This window comes from Oncorhynchus nerka, linkage group LG28, assembly GCF_034236695.1.
Source record: "Oncorhynchus nerka isolate Pitt River linkage group LG28, Oner_Uvic_2.0, whole genome shotgun sequence".
Taxonomy (NCBI): Eukaryota; Metazoa; Chordata; class Actinopteri; order Salmoniformes; family Salmonidae; genus Oncorhynchus; species Oncorhynchus nerka.
In genome coordinates, this window is record NC_088423.1 from 37665198 (window position 1) to 37682218 (window position 17021).

General features: G+C 45.1%; 1 protein-coding gene across 1 annotated transcript in view; it reads right to left on the reverse strand.

Moving 5' to 3' along the window:
* Positions 1-485: 485 nt before the first annotated feature.
* The window catches only part of LOC115113201 (protein FAM53B-like), a 42278-nt gene continuing 25742 nt past the window's right edge, over positions 486-17021 (reverse strand). The window contains exons 4-5 of the mRNA XM_029640574.2: positions 14787-15640; positions 486-2005 (exon numbers count right to left, since the gene is read on the reverse strand). Coding sequence (XP_029496434.2) covers positions 1646-2005; positions 14787-15640 — 1214 coding nt within the window. The 3' untranslated portion in view covers positions 486-1645. The remainder of the gene's footprint in view (positions 2006-14786; positions 15641-17021) is intronic.

The window sequence follows — 17021 nt, forward strand, 5'->3', positions numbered from 1 at the left end:
TATTTTAACTCCCTCAGACATGGACAGACATTAGATGCACATGACAGGATATCCCCAGGCAAAACAGCCCCACCTTGGTGACGTGTCCGTCTGCCTTCCAACTGAACTGAGGAGAGAAGAAGCATTCCGGTGGCTGTGACATCACTTCCTCTTGCCTCAGAGGTCATTGGCATTGCGGGGGTATCCTGTGTCTAGACTTCCTGCCATTTTGTTTGGTGCCGGTGGGTTGTGTAACAGCATCATGGAGCACACAGATGTTTACCTAACTGACTGTATCCATCATAGGGTATAAACAGCTTTACGTGGCATGATATGCCAAAGTCAATGGCAGCTCAATGACTTCATATACAAATTAGAGGACATCAGATCAGAGGCACATCTATGTAAACACACACTATGTCATGTTTATGACATGAAGGCTTAATGTCAAGCTGTACCATCATGTATAATGGCACCCTGATAATAATGAAACACAACATGACCACGGCAGTTTGCGTTTTTATTTCATGTCTGTCCTGTTAAAGTAGGGTATCTTATTCCTGATCCTTCGCAAACAGATAATAAAAACATACATTTAGAAAAATATACATTGATATTAGAACTGAAGACTTAAAATTCTGTGTTTATTCAAATATACATTTTGCATATTAGAATCTATAAAAAGTCAGAAAGGTTTGTTTCGAGCAGGGATTTCTGAGGTGATAAGGACTTGTATCTGACCGAACAAATCGACAGGTATTTCCAAACCCCTTAAAAGCTTATTTACATTCAGCGAGGATGTGTGAATACTTTATGAATTCCAAATTGACCCCTATCCCCTAGGTACTCCTGAAGACCTGAAATTCTTGGATAGATGTAAGCATATATAGTGAAAACTCCACACAGCCAATCAGAAGGAAAGTAATACTGGTACTTTCATTCTTTCAGATCTACAGGAGTGCCTATGGTATAGGGGTTAACTTGGAATTCAGCAGGGGACATTATTCCTGTAAGAATAGTTGAAGAAAAGGGTCAAGGGGAGGTATATATGAAAATAACAGTTTCTCTCCTGCTCTACTTCATCCCTCTCTCTCAGGCCATCATGTACCCCTAGTCTGGTAGAGAAAAGCAGAAGTTGTAACATACTCCTGCTGCAAATGCTACAGTACTAAAACCGTGCCGTTAGTTCTGTCCAGTTGTATAAGGAGGTACTCAATTTTAGAGGAGAGAGGAGTTTTTGGAGGTGTTAAAGACTATCCCTCGATCCCCACTCCAGAGTTAGGCTGCATGTCACCAAGCGAAAGCAACTGCCTTTAAATTCAGAAAGACAACGAGACAGTTCAAAACAACTGTTTGTCCCGCAGGACCTCAAAGTTCAACCAAAGTTCACATGCAACACTTTCTATCAACAGTTTCACGTGCTTTGTCCTTAATTGACATCACATACAGCACAACATCCCTTGCCTCCCACATTATTCGCAAACATCCTTGTAATGTTCCAAAAACAACTCTGTCCAAAATCGCGAAGTTCCTTTCAATCCGCTCAATATCCCCCTATCATACGTAAGGCATCCTTCGCGTGGTCATGAAGTTCTACATTCTCCGTCTTTCTGCAAAATTCACAAAAGGTTACGACAATCCTTTATCCAAAGGCTTCAGGTTCCGTTCAGTTCCTCTCGATCTGGTCGATGTCCAGCTCTCCCCCCAGCTGGTAGATGTCCTTCTCTGTCCCACACTCACTCTTCCAGAGGGCGTGTCCCTCTCCCATTCTCTCCCCCCCTCCCCTGCATGGGGACCAGGGCCTAGAGTCCAGGCTACACGCAGAGTCACTGTCCAGCTCCTCATAGGAAGAGTCATCCTCCTCCTCATCCACTTCCTGTTGAGTCTCAGCACCTAGGTCAGGCGCACAGGTGAAGTAAGATTCCGATTGGCTCAAGCTCCTGGAGGAGGGTGGGGGCATGTTTGATTGACAGCTGTCCGGACCAGAGAACCCAGGGCAGCTCAAGCTGTGGAAAGTCTGGAGTTTCTGTTTGAGAGAAGAAATAAGAGGGAAAGAAAGGGAGATTTTGATTGGTATAACACAACACATTTACAGTATCGTTGTCTTACTGTTCATTCTTGATTCAGGTCACACAACCTAACTTAATTAACCCGTCAGTAATACTCTGTGAGAGTTGTTCAGAGAAACCTGAGAGCTAGGTCTTTATGGCATGTGGGTGTGTGACTCGTGCTTCACTGGTGGAGCTGAACTCGCCCTCCCACTAGGGAGCTAGTTTTGTTAATGTTCTGGTTAGTCTGTTCACAGTCAGAGGAAACACAGTGGAAAGACAACATGGTGAGATCAGTCGCAAACCACAAAGGTATCCTCTTCCTCCCAACCCCATGTCTCTCCCTGTCCTGCTGCACTGAGGGGATGAAGCACAAAAACACACCAGGAAAAACGGCAAGCTTTCCTGAAGACTTATAATGTTATAATATATCTTATAATATATGATTCCTCCTCCTTGTTTGGCTTGACCTAGCTTCTTGAACTGCACTGGCCAACTCACACACCCATCATCAAGTTGACACTTATGAATAATTGTGTGTTGGACAAAAGGGAAAATGTATAGTCTGTGTGTGTGTGTGTGTGTGTGTCCGTGCATGCTCTAATGAGCAAACACCCAGGAAATGGACATCATAAACCCTCAGGAGAGGAGAGATTACTCTGGAGCAGCTCTGGGTTTACTTAGGTGTGATCTCTCCTTTCAGAGACGTGTGTGTACGACAAACACACTGTGCCCATGCAAGGTGTGTAAATCAGGCTATTTGGGTGACAACTACATGTATGCTTAAGAGAGTGCGTGTGTTTACTAACGAGAAAGAGAAAGCGAGAGAGAGAGAAAGCGCAAGAGAGGGCTAGTTAGACTGGCAGTGTCTGAATACCAATATTTACATTCTAAACAGTAGGCTTTTTGGTTATGCAGAAAATGCAATGTTTTATAGTATAATGTGCAATTTAAAAAAAAATGTGTATGCTTTAAATGCCAGGATGTCATACTCATTTCGACTTTTCATCTAATAGAATTCACTGCACACTATTGAGGAAGAGAATCGTATTTTCACAGCCATGTGTGTTTGACAACAGCCGATAATCAGAATAGGGACGCGCTCTACAAAAACGAACGAATGGCGAGGAAGAAGCCATTCATTCCCTCAACCTTACAATAGAGCCAGAGCAGAGGCATCCCAGCAGTGAAAGGGTGAAGCGTCCCTCTCTCCCAGTAGCAGATGTTGAAGGCATGGAGGTGAATAGAGATGAGTGTTTCTATAGCCCACGGCGCACATGATGGACAACTCTAATGTTCCTCAAATCCCTCATTCACTTCTTCCTGTTACAATGGACTGGTAGAGACTTTAACCAAATGCTTTTACAAAACGTACATGTTTTGGGTTGGGGCTCCCAAATACACTACGTTATGAGAGAAATCAAATAAAAATTATAAAGTGCTGGGTTTATATAACTTTAATGTTTACTATCTTTGGCAATGTCAGCTTTACATTCTGTGGCTAAAACATGCACAAAGCTAACATTTAGACACATTCTGGTACACCAATAATATATCAGGTGACCACTGAAGGCCAATGCTTTGCTGTAGTCACCTCAATGGAGTGGAAAGGGGATTTTTGAGGGCCTCTCCCTCTTTCTTCAACCCTTGTAGTACCCCCTTCTAATTATATCACACAGAGGAGAGGGGGAATGAGGGAGAGGCAGAAAGGGAGGGGGTGGTATTCTCTACAATATGCTTCCTATTAAATCATATTGGGCTAAGACCAGGATTTGGGGAAAGGGGTTTTAATAATCTGCAGTTTACCCACCTTTTGTTTTCTAGAGCACCCGCCTTTTTCCACATGTTGTTGTGTTACAGCCTGAATTGAAAATGTATTACATTTATATTTTGTGTTACTGGCCTACACACAATACCCCATAATGTCAAAGTGGAATTATGTTTTTAGAAACTTACAAATTAATGAAAAAATCAATAGCAACTCTTTCTTATGGCAAGCCTAAATAAATTCAGGAGCACAATTTTGCTTAACAAGTCACATAATAAGTTGCATGGAGTCTGTGTGCAATAATAGTGTTAAATGATTTTTGAATGACAACCTAATTTCTGTACCCCACACATACAGATAATTGTAAGGTCCCTCAGTCGAGCAGTGAATCTCAAACACAGATTCAACCATAAAGACAAGGGAGGTTTTCCAATGCCTCGCAAAGGTCACCTATTGGTAGATGGGTAAAAATACAAAAAGCAGACATTGAATATCCCTTAGAGCATGGTGAAGTTATTAATTACACTTTGGATGGTGTATCAACACACCCAGGCACTACAAAGATACAGCCGTCCTTTCTAACTCAATTGTCAGAGAGGAAGGAAACCGCTCAGGGATTTCACCATGACGCCAAAGGTGACTTTAAAACAGTTACATAGTTTGATGGCTGTGATAGGAAAAAACTGAGGATGGATCAACAACAATGTAGTTACTCCACAATACTAACCTAAATGCCAGAGTGAAAAGGAGGCCTGTACAGAATAAGGCACTAATGTAAAACTGCAACAAACGTGGCAAATAAATTACATTTATGTCCTGAATACAAAGCGTTATGTTTGGGGCAAATCCAACACAACACTTCCCTGAGTACCGCTCTTCATATTTTCAAGCATGGTGGTGGCTGCATCATGTTATGGGTATGCTTATCATTGGCAAGGATTAGGGAGTTTTTAATGATACAAGAACCTGGAATATAGCTAAGCACAGGCAAAATCCTAGAGGAAAACCTGGTTCAGTATGATTTCCTACAGACACTGGGAATCTAATTCACCTTTCAGCAGGACAATAACTTAAAACAAGGCCAAATAATACACTGTTGCTTACCAAGACGACATTAAATGTTCCTGAGTGGCCTAGTTACTGTTTTGACTTAAATCAGCTTGAAAATCTATGGCAAGACTTGAAAATGGCTGTATAACAATGATCAACTACCAACTTGACAGAGCTGGGAAGAATTTCAAAAAGAATAATGTGCAAATATTGTGTGCAACGCTCTTAGAGACTTACCAAGAAAGACTCACAGCTGTAATCGCTGCCAATGGTGATTCTAACATGTATTGACTCAGGGGTGTGAAAACGTATGCAAGAGAGATATTTCTGAAATAAACATTTCTAAAAACATGTTTTCACTTAGTCGTTATGGGGTAGTGTGTGTAGATGGGTGAGACTAAAAATCTATTTGAATTCATGCTGTAACACAACAAAATGTTGAATACGTCAAGAGGATATGAATACTTTCTGAAGACAATGTACACACACACACACACACACACACACACACACACACATAAATAGCAGTCAGCTAAAGCTCTTGATCAGAGCGTATTCCCACACAAGACCCATATAAAAAAAGGAGGGACTGGTATAATAAAATGCCCCCAGAGAGACAGTGTGTTATGGGAGAGAGAGGGACCTCCTGGAACAAACGCAGACACAGGAGGGGAAAAAATGGAGCTTTACCCATTACTGGCAGGCAGACGGACAGAGACTAGTACAAGTCTAACATATTAACCTGCGTGTATGTGGGTGTGTGTTTGTGTCACAGTTTGCTGCCATAGCAGGGCCCCATGCCACCACACCAACCCAACCACTTAGGTATTCCCACAACCCCACAGGGGCTGCAGCTCAGCTATGCTCACCATGCCTGTCATCCCAGGAATGGAGAGGAGGGGAGAAGTGACCCGTCACTTCACGAGCCTGAACCCAGGCCAATGAGAAGATATTAATTCATGAGACTCCGCTCTGCTAGCCCTCCACCAGCAGGGGAGATTTAGGGAGAAATAAATAACCCCTCTCTCTACACTGCAATTTATCTTGCCTCCAGAGACGTATGCACACTCGTACAAACTGCAAATGCATCCAACAATTTGTAGAGTCACAAGCTTGAAGTAATCATTGCATGCTAGGAATATGGAAATACTGACTACTTAAATACACATGTGAATTTGTCCCAATATTTTGGTCCCCTAAAATGGGGGGACTAAGCACGAAAAGTGATTTCTAAACGGTTCAAATCAAGGTTTATTTATCACATGCGCCGAATACAGACAGGTGTAGACCTTACAGTGAAATGCTTACTTACAGGCTCTAACCAACAGTGCAAAAATGGTATTAGGTGAACAATAGGTAAGTAAAAAAATAAAAACAACAAAAAAGACAGTGAAAAATAACAGTAGCGAGGCTATTACGCTAGCGAGGCTATAACAGTAGCGAGGCTATATACAGTAGCGAGGCCATTACAGTAGCGAGGCTATTACAGTAGCGACGCTATATACAGTAGCGAGGCTATATACAGTAGCGAGGCTATAACAGTAGCGAGGCTATATACAGTAGCGAGGCTATATACAGTAGCGAGGCTATAACAGTAGCGAGGCTATATACAGTAGCGAGGCTATTACAGTAGCGAGGCTATATACAGTAGCGAGGCTATAACAGTAGCGAGGCTATAACAGTAGCGAGGCTATATACAGTAGCGAGGCTATAACAGTAGCGAGGCTATAACAGTAGCGAGGCTATATACAGTAGTGAGGCTATATACAGTAGCGAGGCTATAACAGTAGCGAGGCTATAACAGTAGCGAGGCTATATACAGTAGCGAGGCTATATACAGTAGCGAGGCTATAACAGTAGCGAGGCTATATACAGTAGCGAGGCTATATACAGAAGCGAGGCTATTACAGTAAAGAGGCTATATACAGTAGGGAGGCTATATACAGCAGCGAGGCTATATACAGTAGCGAGGCTATATACAGTAGCGAGGCTATAACAGTAGAGAGGCTATAACAGTAGAGAGGCTATATACAGGCACTGGTTAGTCGGGCTGATTGAGGTAGTATGTACAGATGGTTAAAGTGACTATGCATATATGATAAACAGTGAGTAGCAGTAGCGTAAAAGAGGGGTTGGCGGGTGGTGGGACACAATGCAGATAGCCCGGTTAGCCAATGTGCGGGAGCACTGGTTGGTCGGGCCAATTGGGGACATGACACACAATGCAAATATTCCGGGTAGCCATTTGATTACCTTTTCAGGAAACTTATGGCTTGGGGGTAAAAACTGTTGAGAAGACTTTTCGTCCTAGACTTGGCACTCCGGTACCGTTTGCCATGCGGTAGTAGAGACTGTATGACTGGGGTGGCTGGGGTCTTCCTCTGACACCGCCTGGTTTAGAGGTCCTGGATGGAAGGCAGCTTACTGGGCCGTATGCACTACACTGTGTAGTGCCTTGCAGTCGGAGGCCGAGCAATTGCCATACCAGGCAGTGATGCAACCAGTGATGCTCTCAATATTGCAGCTGTGGAAGCTTTTGAGGATCTGAGGACCCATGCCAAATATTTAGTTTCCTGAGGGAGAATAGGCTTTGTTGTGCCCTCTTCACGACTGTCTTGGTGTGTTTGGACCATTCTAGTTTGTTGATGTGGACACCAAGGTACTTGAAGCTCTCGACCTGCTCCACTACAGCCCCTTCGATGAGAATGGGAGCGTGCTCGGTCCTCCTTTTCCTGTAATCCACAATCTCCTTAGTCTTGGTTACGTTGAGGGATAGGTTGTTGTTCTGGCACCACCCGGCCAGGTCTCTGACCTCCTCACTATAGTCTGTCTCGTCGTTGTCGGTGATCAGGCCTACCACTGTTGTGTAGTCTGCAAACTTAATGATGGTGTTGGAGTCGTGCCTGGCCATGCAGTTGTGGGTGAACAGGGAGTACAGGAGGGGACTGAGCACACACCCATGATGGGCTCCAGTGTTGAGGTTTCAGTGTGGCAGATGTGTTGCTACCTACCTTCACCACCTGGGGGCGGCCCATCAGGAAGTCCAGGATCCAGGTGCAGAGGGATGTGTTTAGTCCCAGGATCCTTAGCTTAGTGATGAGCTTTGAGGGTACTACGGTGTTGATCGCTGAGCTGCAGTCAATGAATAGCCTTCTCACGTAGGTGTTCCTTTTGTCCAGGTGGGAAAGGGCAGTGTGGCGTGCAATAGAGACTGTGTCATCTGTGGATCTGTTTGGGCGGTATGCAAATTGAAATAGGTCTAGATTTTCTGGGATAACGGTGTTGATGTGAGCCATTACCATCCTTTCAAATCACTTCATGGCTACAGACGTGAGTGCTACGTGTCTGTAGTCATTTAGGCAGGATGCCTTTGTGTTCTTGGGCACAGGGACTATGGTGGTCTGCTTGAAACATGTTGGTATTACAGACTCAATAAGGAACATGTTGAAAATGTCAGTGAAGATAGCTGCCAGTTGGTCAGCACATGCCCGGAGCACACGTTCTGGTAATCCGTCTGGCCCCGCAGCCTTGTGAATGTTGACCTGTTTAAAGGTCTTACTCACATCGGCTACAGAGAGCATGATCGCACAGTCGTCCGGAACAGCTGGTGCTCTCATGCATGCCTCAGTGTTGCTTGCCTCGAAGCGAGCATAGAAGTGATTTAGCTCATCTGGTAGGCTCGTGTCACTGGGCAGCTCGCGGCTGTGCTTCCCTTTGTAGTTTGTAATAGCTTGCAAACCCTGCCACATAAGACGTCGGAGCCGGTGTAGAATGATTCAATCTTAGCCCTTTATTGACGCTTTGCCTGTTTGATGGTTCGTCGGAGGGCATAGCAGAATTTCTTATAAGCTTCCGGATTAGAGTCCCGCGCCTTGAAAGCGGCAGCTCTACCCTTTAGCTCAGTGCGAATGTTGCCTGTAATCCATGGCTTCAGGTTGGGGTATGTACGTACAGTCACTGTGGGGACGACGTCCTCGATGCACTTATTGATAAAGCCAGTGACTTGTGGTGTACTCCTCAATGCCATCGGAGGAATCCCGGAACATGTTCCAGTCTGTGATAGCAAAACAGTCCTGTAGTTTAGCATCTGCTTCACCTGACCACTTCTTTATAGACCGAGTCACTGGTGCTTCCTGCTTTACTTTTTGCTTCTAAGCAGAAGGATAGAGGAGGATATAATTGTGGTCGGATTTACCAAATGGAGGGCTTTGTACGTGTCTCTGTGTGTGGAGTACAGGTGATCTTGATTTTCTTCCCCCCTTTGGTTGCACATTTAACATGTTGATAGAAATTAGGTAGAACTGATTTAAGTTCCCCTGCATTAAAGTCTCCGGCCATTAGGCACCCAGCCTCTGGGTGAGCGGTTTCCTGTTTGCTTATTTCCTTTTACAGCTGACTGAGTGCGGTCTTAGTGCCAGCATCCGTCTATGGTGGTAAATAAACAGCCACGGAAAGTATAGCTGAAAACTCTAAGCAAATAGTGTGGTCTGCATTTTATCACAAGAGACTCTACTACGAGCAAAATCTAGAGACTTCCTTAGATTTCGTGCACCAACTGTTGTTTACAAATGGTTTACAAATAATAATAATATCTAATAATATCTCACCTGTTGTCTCGCCCTGGCCATGGTTTGCTTTGTATGGTTTATATGTTTTGTCTGGGCAGGGTGTGATCTGAGTGGGCATTCTATGTTGTATGTCTAGTTTGTCTGTTTCTGTGTTTGGCCTGATATGGTTCTCAGAGGCAGGTGTTAGTCATTGTCTCTTATTGGGAACCATATTTAGGTAGCCTGTTTTGTCATTGTGGGTGATTGTCTATGTTATGTTGCTTGTTAGCACAGTGTTTCATTAGCGTCACGGTTGTCACTTGGTTGTTTTGTAGTGTTCAGTTTTTCCATTAAAATGGCGAACATTTACCACGCCGCATCTTGGTCCGATCCTTACTCCTCTTCAGACGAAGAGGAGGAAATCTGCCGTGACACCTGTTCCCAACATTCCCTCCTTTCTAGTAATTCTCTCTAGATGCCAGGCAGAACACAGATTGAACCAGCCTCAAAAAACATTTCCTTTTCCAACCAGCAGTTAATACTCCTCATCTGTCCTCATCCGAAGACCAAAGTTTAAGATTTAAAGTTTTAACGTTTATTCACCACGTGCATAATAGGTGTAAAACAGTCAAGTGAAATTCTTACCTTGAGAACTCTTTCCCAACAATGCAATTTTAATAATACCATAGATAATATAATTAAAAACACAATAACTACAATGTGAGTTAAAGAAACACAAGAATGCGAGTATATACACATCAGTGCCAGTACCTTATTCAATGTGCAGGGGTAATGGAGTGGTTTAGGTGGTTTTACACATACAAAGTGACTGGTAGTAGGAGATACTAAATGGTGATATATACAGTGAACTAAAATATAAACACAAAATGTAAAGTGTTAGTCCCATGTTTCATGAGCTGAAATAAAACATCCCAGAAATGTTCCATATGCACAAAAAGCTTCTCTAAAATTGTGCACAAATTTGTTTACATCCCTGTCAGTGAGCATTTCTCCATTGCCAATATAATCCATCCACCTGAGAGTGTGGCATGTCAAGAAGATGATTAAACAGCATGATCATTACACGGGTTTAACTTGTGCTTGTGACAAAAGGCCACTCTAAAATGTGAAGTTTTGTCACACAACACAACGCTACAAATGTCTCAGGTTTTGAGGGAGATTGCAATTGGCATGCTGACTGCAGGCATGTCGCCCAGAGATGTTGCCTGAGAATTTAATGTTAATTTCTCTATCATAAGCCATGTCGTTTTAGAATATTTGCCAGTACGTCCAACCGGCCTCACAACCACAGACCGGGAGCATGAAAAACAGTCTGTCTCGGGTGGCTGGAGTCTTTTCTGGCCTTTCTCAGATACCGCCTGGCATGTTCGTCCTGGATGGCTGGGAGCTCACCCCAAGTGACGTGCTGGGCCGTCCCCAATGCCCGCTGTAGGGCCTTCCAGTTCCGAGCGGTGCAGTTGCCATACCAGAAATTGATACAACCAGTCAGCATGTACTCAATGGGGCAGCTGTGAAAGTTCCTGAGGATCTGAGGGGCCATGCCAAATCATTTCAGCCTCCTAAGGGAGAAGAGTCGATTCCGTGTCTTCTTCAAGACTGTTCTGGAGTGAAAGGACCATGTTAAGTCATCAGTGATGTGTACACCGAGGAACTTGAAGCTCTTGACCTTCTCCACTGCGGCCCTGTCGATGTGGACGGGGGTGTGCACCCCCCCTGTTTTCTGTAGTCCACAATCAGCTCCTTGGTCTTGCTGAAGTTGAGGAAGAGGTTGTTGTCCCAGCACCACACTTACCAGTCCTCTGACCTCCTCCCTGTAAGCGGTCTCATCGCTGTTGGTGACCAGGCCTACCACCTTCGTGTAGTCAGCAAACTTGATGATGGATTTGGAGTTGTGTGTGGGGGGCCCCGTGTTGAGGGTCAGCATGGCGGAGGTGTTGTCGCCTACTTTATCCACCTGGGGTCGGCCCATCGAGAAGTCCAGGATTCAGTTGCAGAGGGAGGTGTTCAGTCCCAGGGTTCCGAGTTTGGTGATGAGCTTAGAGGGCAATATGGTGTTGAATGCTGAGCTGTAATCGATTAACAACATTCTCACATAGGTATTCATCTTGTCCAGGTGGGAGAGGGCAGTGTGGAGTTCAATTGAGATTGCATTGTCTGTAGATCTGTTGGGGCGGAATGCAAATTGGAGTTGCTCTAGGGTGTCTGGAATGATGGAGGCGATGTACGCCATGACTTTCAAATCACTTTAGAGGGCAGTAGTCATTGTGGCAGGTAGCCTTACAGTTCTTGGGAACATGAATGATGGTGGTCAACTTGAGACGTGAGGATTACAGAGAGGAAAATGAAAATTACGTGAAGATGCCTGCCAACTGGTCAGTGCATGCTCTGAGAATGCACCATGGAATACCGTTCGCTTCCTCAGCCGTAACCTCAGTGTTGGCTGAGATAGCCGTGTGTGTGGTAGCCCTGTCCTTTAGTTTAGCGTGTACCTCTGTGTTAATCCAGGACTTTTGATTGGGGAAGCTGTGGGGACAACGTCGGCGATGCATTTCCTCATGAAGCCCAAGGCGGAGGTGGTTAGCTCATCGATGCTATCGGCGGAGTCCCGAAACATATTCCAGTCAGCGCTAGCAAAACAGTCCTGTAACATAGCCTTAAATTCAGAGGACCATTTCTCTATAGAGTACGTCACAGTTACTTCCTGTTTGTGCATTTGTTAGTACACAGGAAGCGCACCCTTTTGCGTCTGGCAAACCCCTCACCCCTAAACCGGCATTAGAGAAGTTCCAAAGCAATAATCAGTACAAATATAACCATATTCATAGTTTCATACATACACTATAGTTATATTGAGCTACCGTACAATTGCAGTGCTATATACAGACCGTTTCTGCTTGTGTATCACTATTGCAGCCAAGTTTATAGTACGGAGTCAGACTCAATACCTTAACTAAGCCATGCTATACTCAACAGGACTGAGATTGATCAAGAGTGCCTGAGTTTGGCTGTGTGCATCTGTGACAATGTGTGTGCGTGTGTGTGTGTGTGTGTGTCAGTGTGATTTCGTGACCTACAGTATTCTGTGCTGTGAGAGCGTAAATTGGTAAGTGCATATCTGGTTTCATGCGTGTGTGATGGCTGAAACTACTGCACAAACAAAAGGTGGTGCACCTGATCTCATCAGTCCTCCTCACACAGTGCTAAAGCGCAGTCGAGCAATCCCAACCACAAACAAAAACGGAATAATAAAAAACTAGCCTCCATTCATTATTGGTACTATCCATGCGAAAATAATAGCCTGTGAGCCATTGGGCATTCTAGAGAGCAGAGGTAACTGGTGCAGATAACGAAAATGCCCTTGGTTTTAGTGGCTGGCATGGACACAGGAAACATGCTAGACTCCATTACTGAACTCTTGTTGATCCAACCCTGGCAGGGTTGAGGAGGAAGGAGAGGCACAAAGTAATGATATCAGCTAGCTACATCAGTGTTTACACTGTGCTAGTCCTGGAGGAGCCCTATATGTGCTGGATTTAATTCCAAACTGTGCTATCTCAGCACATTCTCAAGGGAGACGCCTTCTTCAGAGGGATAGAGCTAAGTGAGCAAGTGTGGTGTCACTGTAGGAAAGTTAAGAGTGGGACTGCATATAGTGCTGTATCATCATAATTGGCTGCATTCACCATCTGATTCATGTGCAAAATTAGACTGTATCCATGATCCTATCCATCCATTCTACATGAAGCCATCATGTAGTAATCTCAGAGCAGTTCCACGACTTCCTCTGGCACTCCACAAGCACAAACAAGCCTCCTCCAGGCCAGGCATAATGTGATAAAAATAAAAACCTGTGTGACTAAATAGCCTGATCATTAATCAAATCTCCCTCCCCCACAGTCAACCACTGGAGGGAGGGATAGAGTGACGGAGGGAGGGAGGAAGAGGGAAATTGCATCGTGTGTTTACCCAACAGAATCAATGAAATGATAACCTGAGCCAAGTGTGCTAGAGCATGGCAGTGTGAAGCATGACCAAACACAAGGAATGCTCCTTAGTTAACGCCATTTTCCAAAGGGGAGACTTGAAAACATTTACCCTCCACACTACAAACCATCGACCCAGAAAAACCTAATACAGCCTGATTTAATCCCCCAGATCAGACACAAAGAAGGAAGCCAAATTATGTTTGAAGAGCTCTTGGACGTTCCCCATCTCTGAACAGAAGTATTCCTTTGTTGGTAATTTTGTTTGGCCTGGTCTAACCTTATGTATTCAGGTTATTAAAGGTATTAAGGAGTTTAAAGACTTGGATGAAAGTTGAGCTATATATTTTATTTTATTTTACAGTGCACAAAACAATTGAGTTAAGGTGTCTTAATACAAACGGCTACTCTCATCAGTGGGTGCATCAACCCCACCCGCTCCGAACTGCCGGCAGGGTGATGCCCCCACCCCCTTCCCAAAGGGATTTCCCAAGGACGGGAAGAACCACTGGACACCTGGGCGGGCATGGAAGCAAGCGCACACACAATCATCAGGACCAGCACACATGCTGTATACAACTTGATTTATTTAGGTTATGTCTATGGCCTTCAAACTCATCTCTGGACCTCGGAGCCAGTTCCACTGCGTTGTTTCATTGTTCCCCTCTAATCAAGGACTGATTTAGACCTGGGACACCAGGTGGGTGCAATTCATTATCAGGTAGAACAAGAAAACCAGTATGCTCCGGACCTCGTAGGGTAAGAGTTGAATAGCCCTGTTCTATGGTTTACATGTGTTCTGATAGTGTGCCAGAGACCATCTAGTCCATTGTCATAGTCTTGAAGGCCGCTCGTTCCATAGTCCAAGAAGTCCTTTAATCAAGTGTCCATTCTGAAACACTGAGGTTTACACACTTTTTTATTGTCCGTTTGACTGATAGTTGGGCCAGAGTAATGATGCATAGCGTGGTTCTAGGTTGGATCTTACCCTACTCCCTAGTAGGTACACTACAGGAAACAGTGGGATACATATATTCAAGATTTCAGACAACATATCAACTAACTCAGTCCAGAATCTTTTGACAGCTGAATATTTGCAGATGCATTAGTGTACCGACCTCACCACAGCCATCCCAACAAGTCTGAAAGGCTTTGTTTAATGTTTTTCAACTTGTGTGGTGTGATATATGCCCTTCGTAAGATCTTCATTTGATCTACTCTTAATCAAGATGAGAAAATACTGATTAAGCTCTGTGAAATGTCTTAGTCATCATAAGATAATCAGATTCCACTAATATGGTTTGATCTAAAGTTGCCTTTCAGTAATTTGGCATTGCCAGACACTCTTGGCAGACTATTGAAGGGTGTGTGTGTGTCCACGGTTACTAACCTGAGTCATCTTGGCCAGGTTCAGGGAGGGTCGTGGTTCTTGAGCATCCTCTGGTCTCCTGCGCTTCATACCGATCTTCTTATTGTTCAGGACGCAGGGCTGGGACTTGCTCCGCGACAGCCCCCCAGTCCTCCCTGCTGTCTGCCCAGCACGTCTCCCCAGCTGTGGGTTGCAGTCCGGTGAGCTGGCCCCCTCTCTGTGGTGGTCTGGCAGGCTGATCTGCTCATGGGACAAGGAGAGGGGCCTGAGAGAGTGGTGGTAGGAGAGGGAGGTAGGGGAGGCAGTGAACAGGGGGTGAAGGGGCAGGTGCTGGTTGAAGCAGGGAAGCTCCAGGGTGCCTTCTGTGGGGTTGTTGGAGCGGGATGGCAGGCTGAAACTGGAGCTCCGCTGCATGGCAGGAAAATGAACCCCTGAAAAACTTCCACCACCTCCTATTCCACTTCCTCCAGAGCAGCGCTGCACACTCCCCCCGCTGTGGCACCTCCTCTTCTCCACCGCCGTCCACACTCGCGACCCCTGGGGTCTCCATGACGACCTGCAGCTCCCAAACGCTTCGGAGAAGGACAGTGAGAGTGAGCGGCACTGGCGCTTGCTAGGGGGCGCCGTGGCGGCTGAGGTGGAGGTGGCGAGGGCCAGAGACTGGGTGGCTGCCAGCTTGGCATCGCCCAGGTTGAGGTCTCGAATGAGGCTGGTGATGGCGGTGGCGGTGCCCACCTCACGGCCCCAGACCCGGCTACTCCGCTGACACTCCTCGGGCAGAACGTCCCACAGGCTCTCCAGACTGGCGCCGGACTGGCAGGGGGTCTCTGGCTGGACGGCACAGCCTCTGCGCAGGTCTAGCCACCTGTCTGCCTCTGGAACACAAGGACACACAATAAAGGCATGAACACACACATGTTATGTTTATACTTTATATATCATCTAATTTGACATAATGTAATTTTGAAGTGGGAATATAAATCAGGACATAACAAATGGGAAGCTTGTATCAGGGGCCTAATTTGAAATCATTACTATGTTCCTCCTATATTACTTCTCCCCCAAAGCTTCCAGGGTGAGGTTCAATGTGCAGTGTGCATCTTCTTCCCGTATGCGAGTTGGGCTTTGCGTTATTAGGATGACCAACCCAGTAAATAATCACACGTACACGCACACTTAGACAGTAAGCAATAGACAGTAAGCAGTAGCAGCTCTTGGTTAGTTAGACAGTAAAGTGTATCCTGGTGAGTATCGCCACATCTGTAGGAATTCTAATAGAGAGAGAGAGAGAGAGAGAGAGAGAGAGAGAGAGAGAGAGAGAGAGATGGAGCACATCAGTCAAGGTCTAGATTCTCAGTAAAGGTGGTTTAAGACAGGATAGTAAAAAACAGCTAGCTATAGACAGGGGATTGGTTCAACCCAAGCTGCACTTCTTGACAGTACATTATCTGAAACAGAGCTGCTAGCTCTAGATCAACAGTTGAATTATGGCTGGCAGGGAAATAGTCTGAGCTTATTGGTATTCTACAAGCAACCTGGCAGCCTCTACTAGACATGTATATGTCAAATGACAACATACGTCATGAATTAATCACATGTTTTATATAGCACTACAGTTGTCACAGAATACTTAGTTGGCACGAGGAGGCCTAAGGGCAACAGTGGCACGGTGGTGTTTGGCCAAAAACAGTACCAGTCACATAACAAACACTGACTTTCAGGTCTATGAACCGGACAATGTTGTGCCACTTGTTTTACTGTTGATGGGGGTTTTTCCAACTGAAAAGTTAAGTGAAGACAAGTTTAGACTGAAGGAGAACTTCCAAAAGTCCTCTGACTGGGGAATATATGTCTTAGTCCGGGTGGGTGGCTTCCTCCAACAATGACAGAAATGCAGCCTGACTTGAATTGAGTTTAAATTCAGACAGAACTTGACAAATGAATATGCCAACATTATTCATCACAGGCACAAAGGAAGAATATGACAGTCCAGTGGGCAAAACACCACACTGGTTCTGGCTAATGTAGCCGCTACTGATCTCAAAGCTAGCACAGATCTCTGTTGATTCCCAATTGGCAACCAGGGGCTCATCTCTGTCCAAATCCATCCCTTCAAATGCTTCTCTCCATTTTTGCCCTCTCTTTGGTGGGCGGAAGTCTTTGTTTCAGTCCCAAACAACAATGGACGGGGGCTACGACATGACCTGACAAGAATGTCAAGAATACAAAATGACAATAGGAGAAAGCATCTAAAAG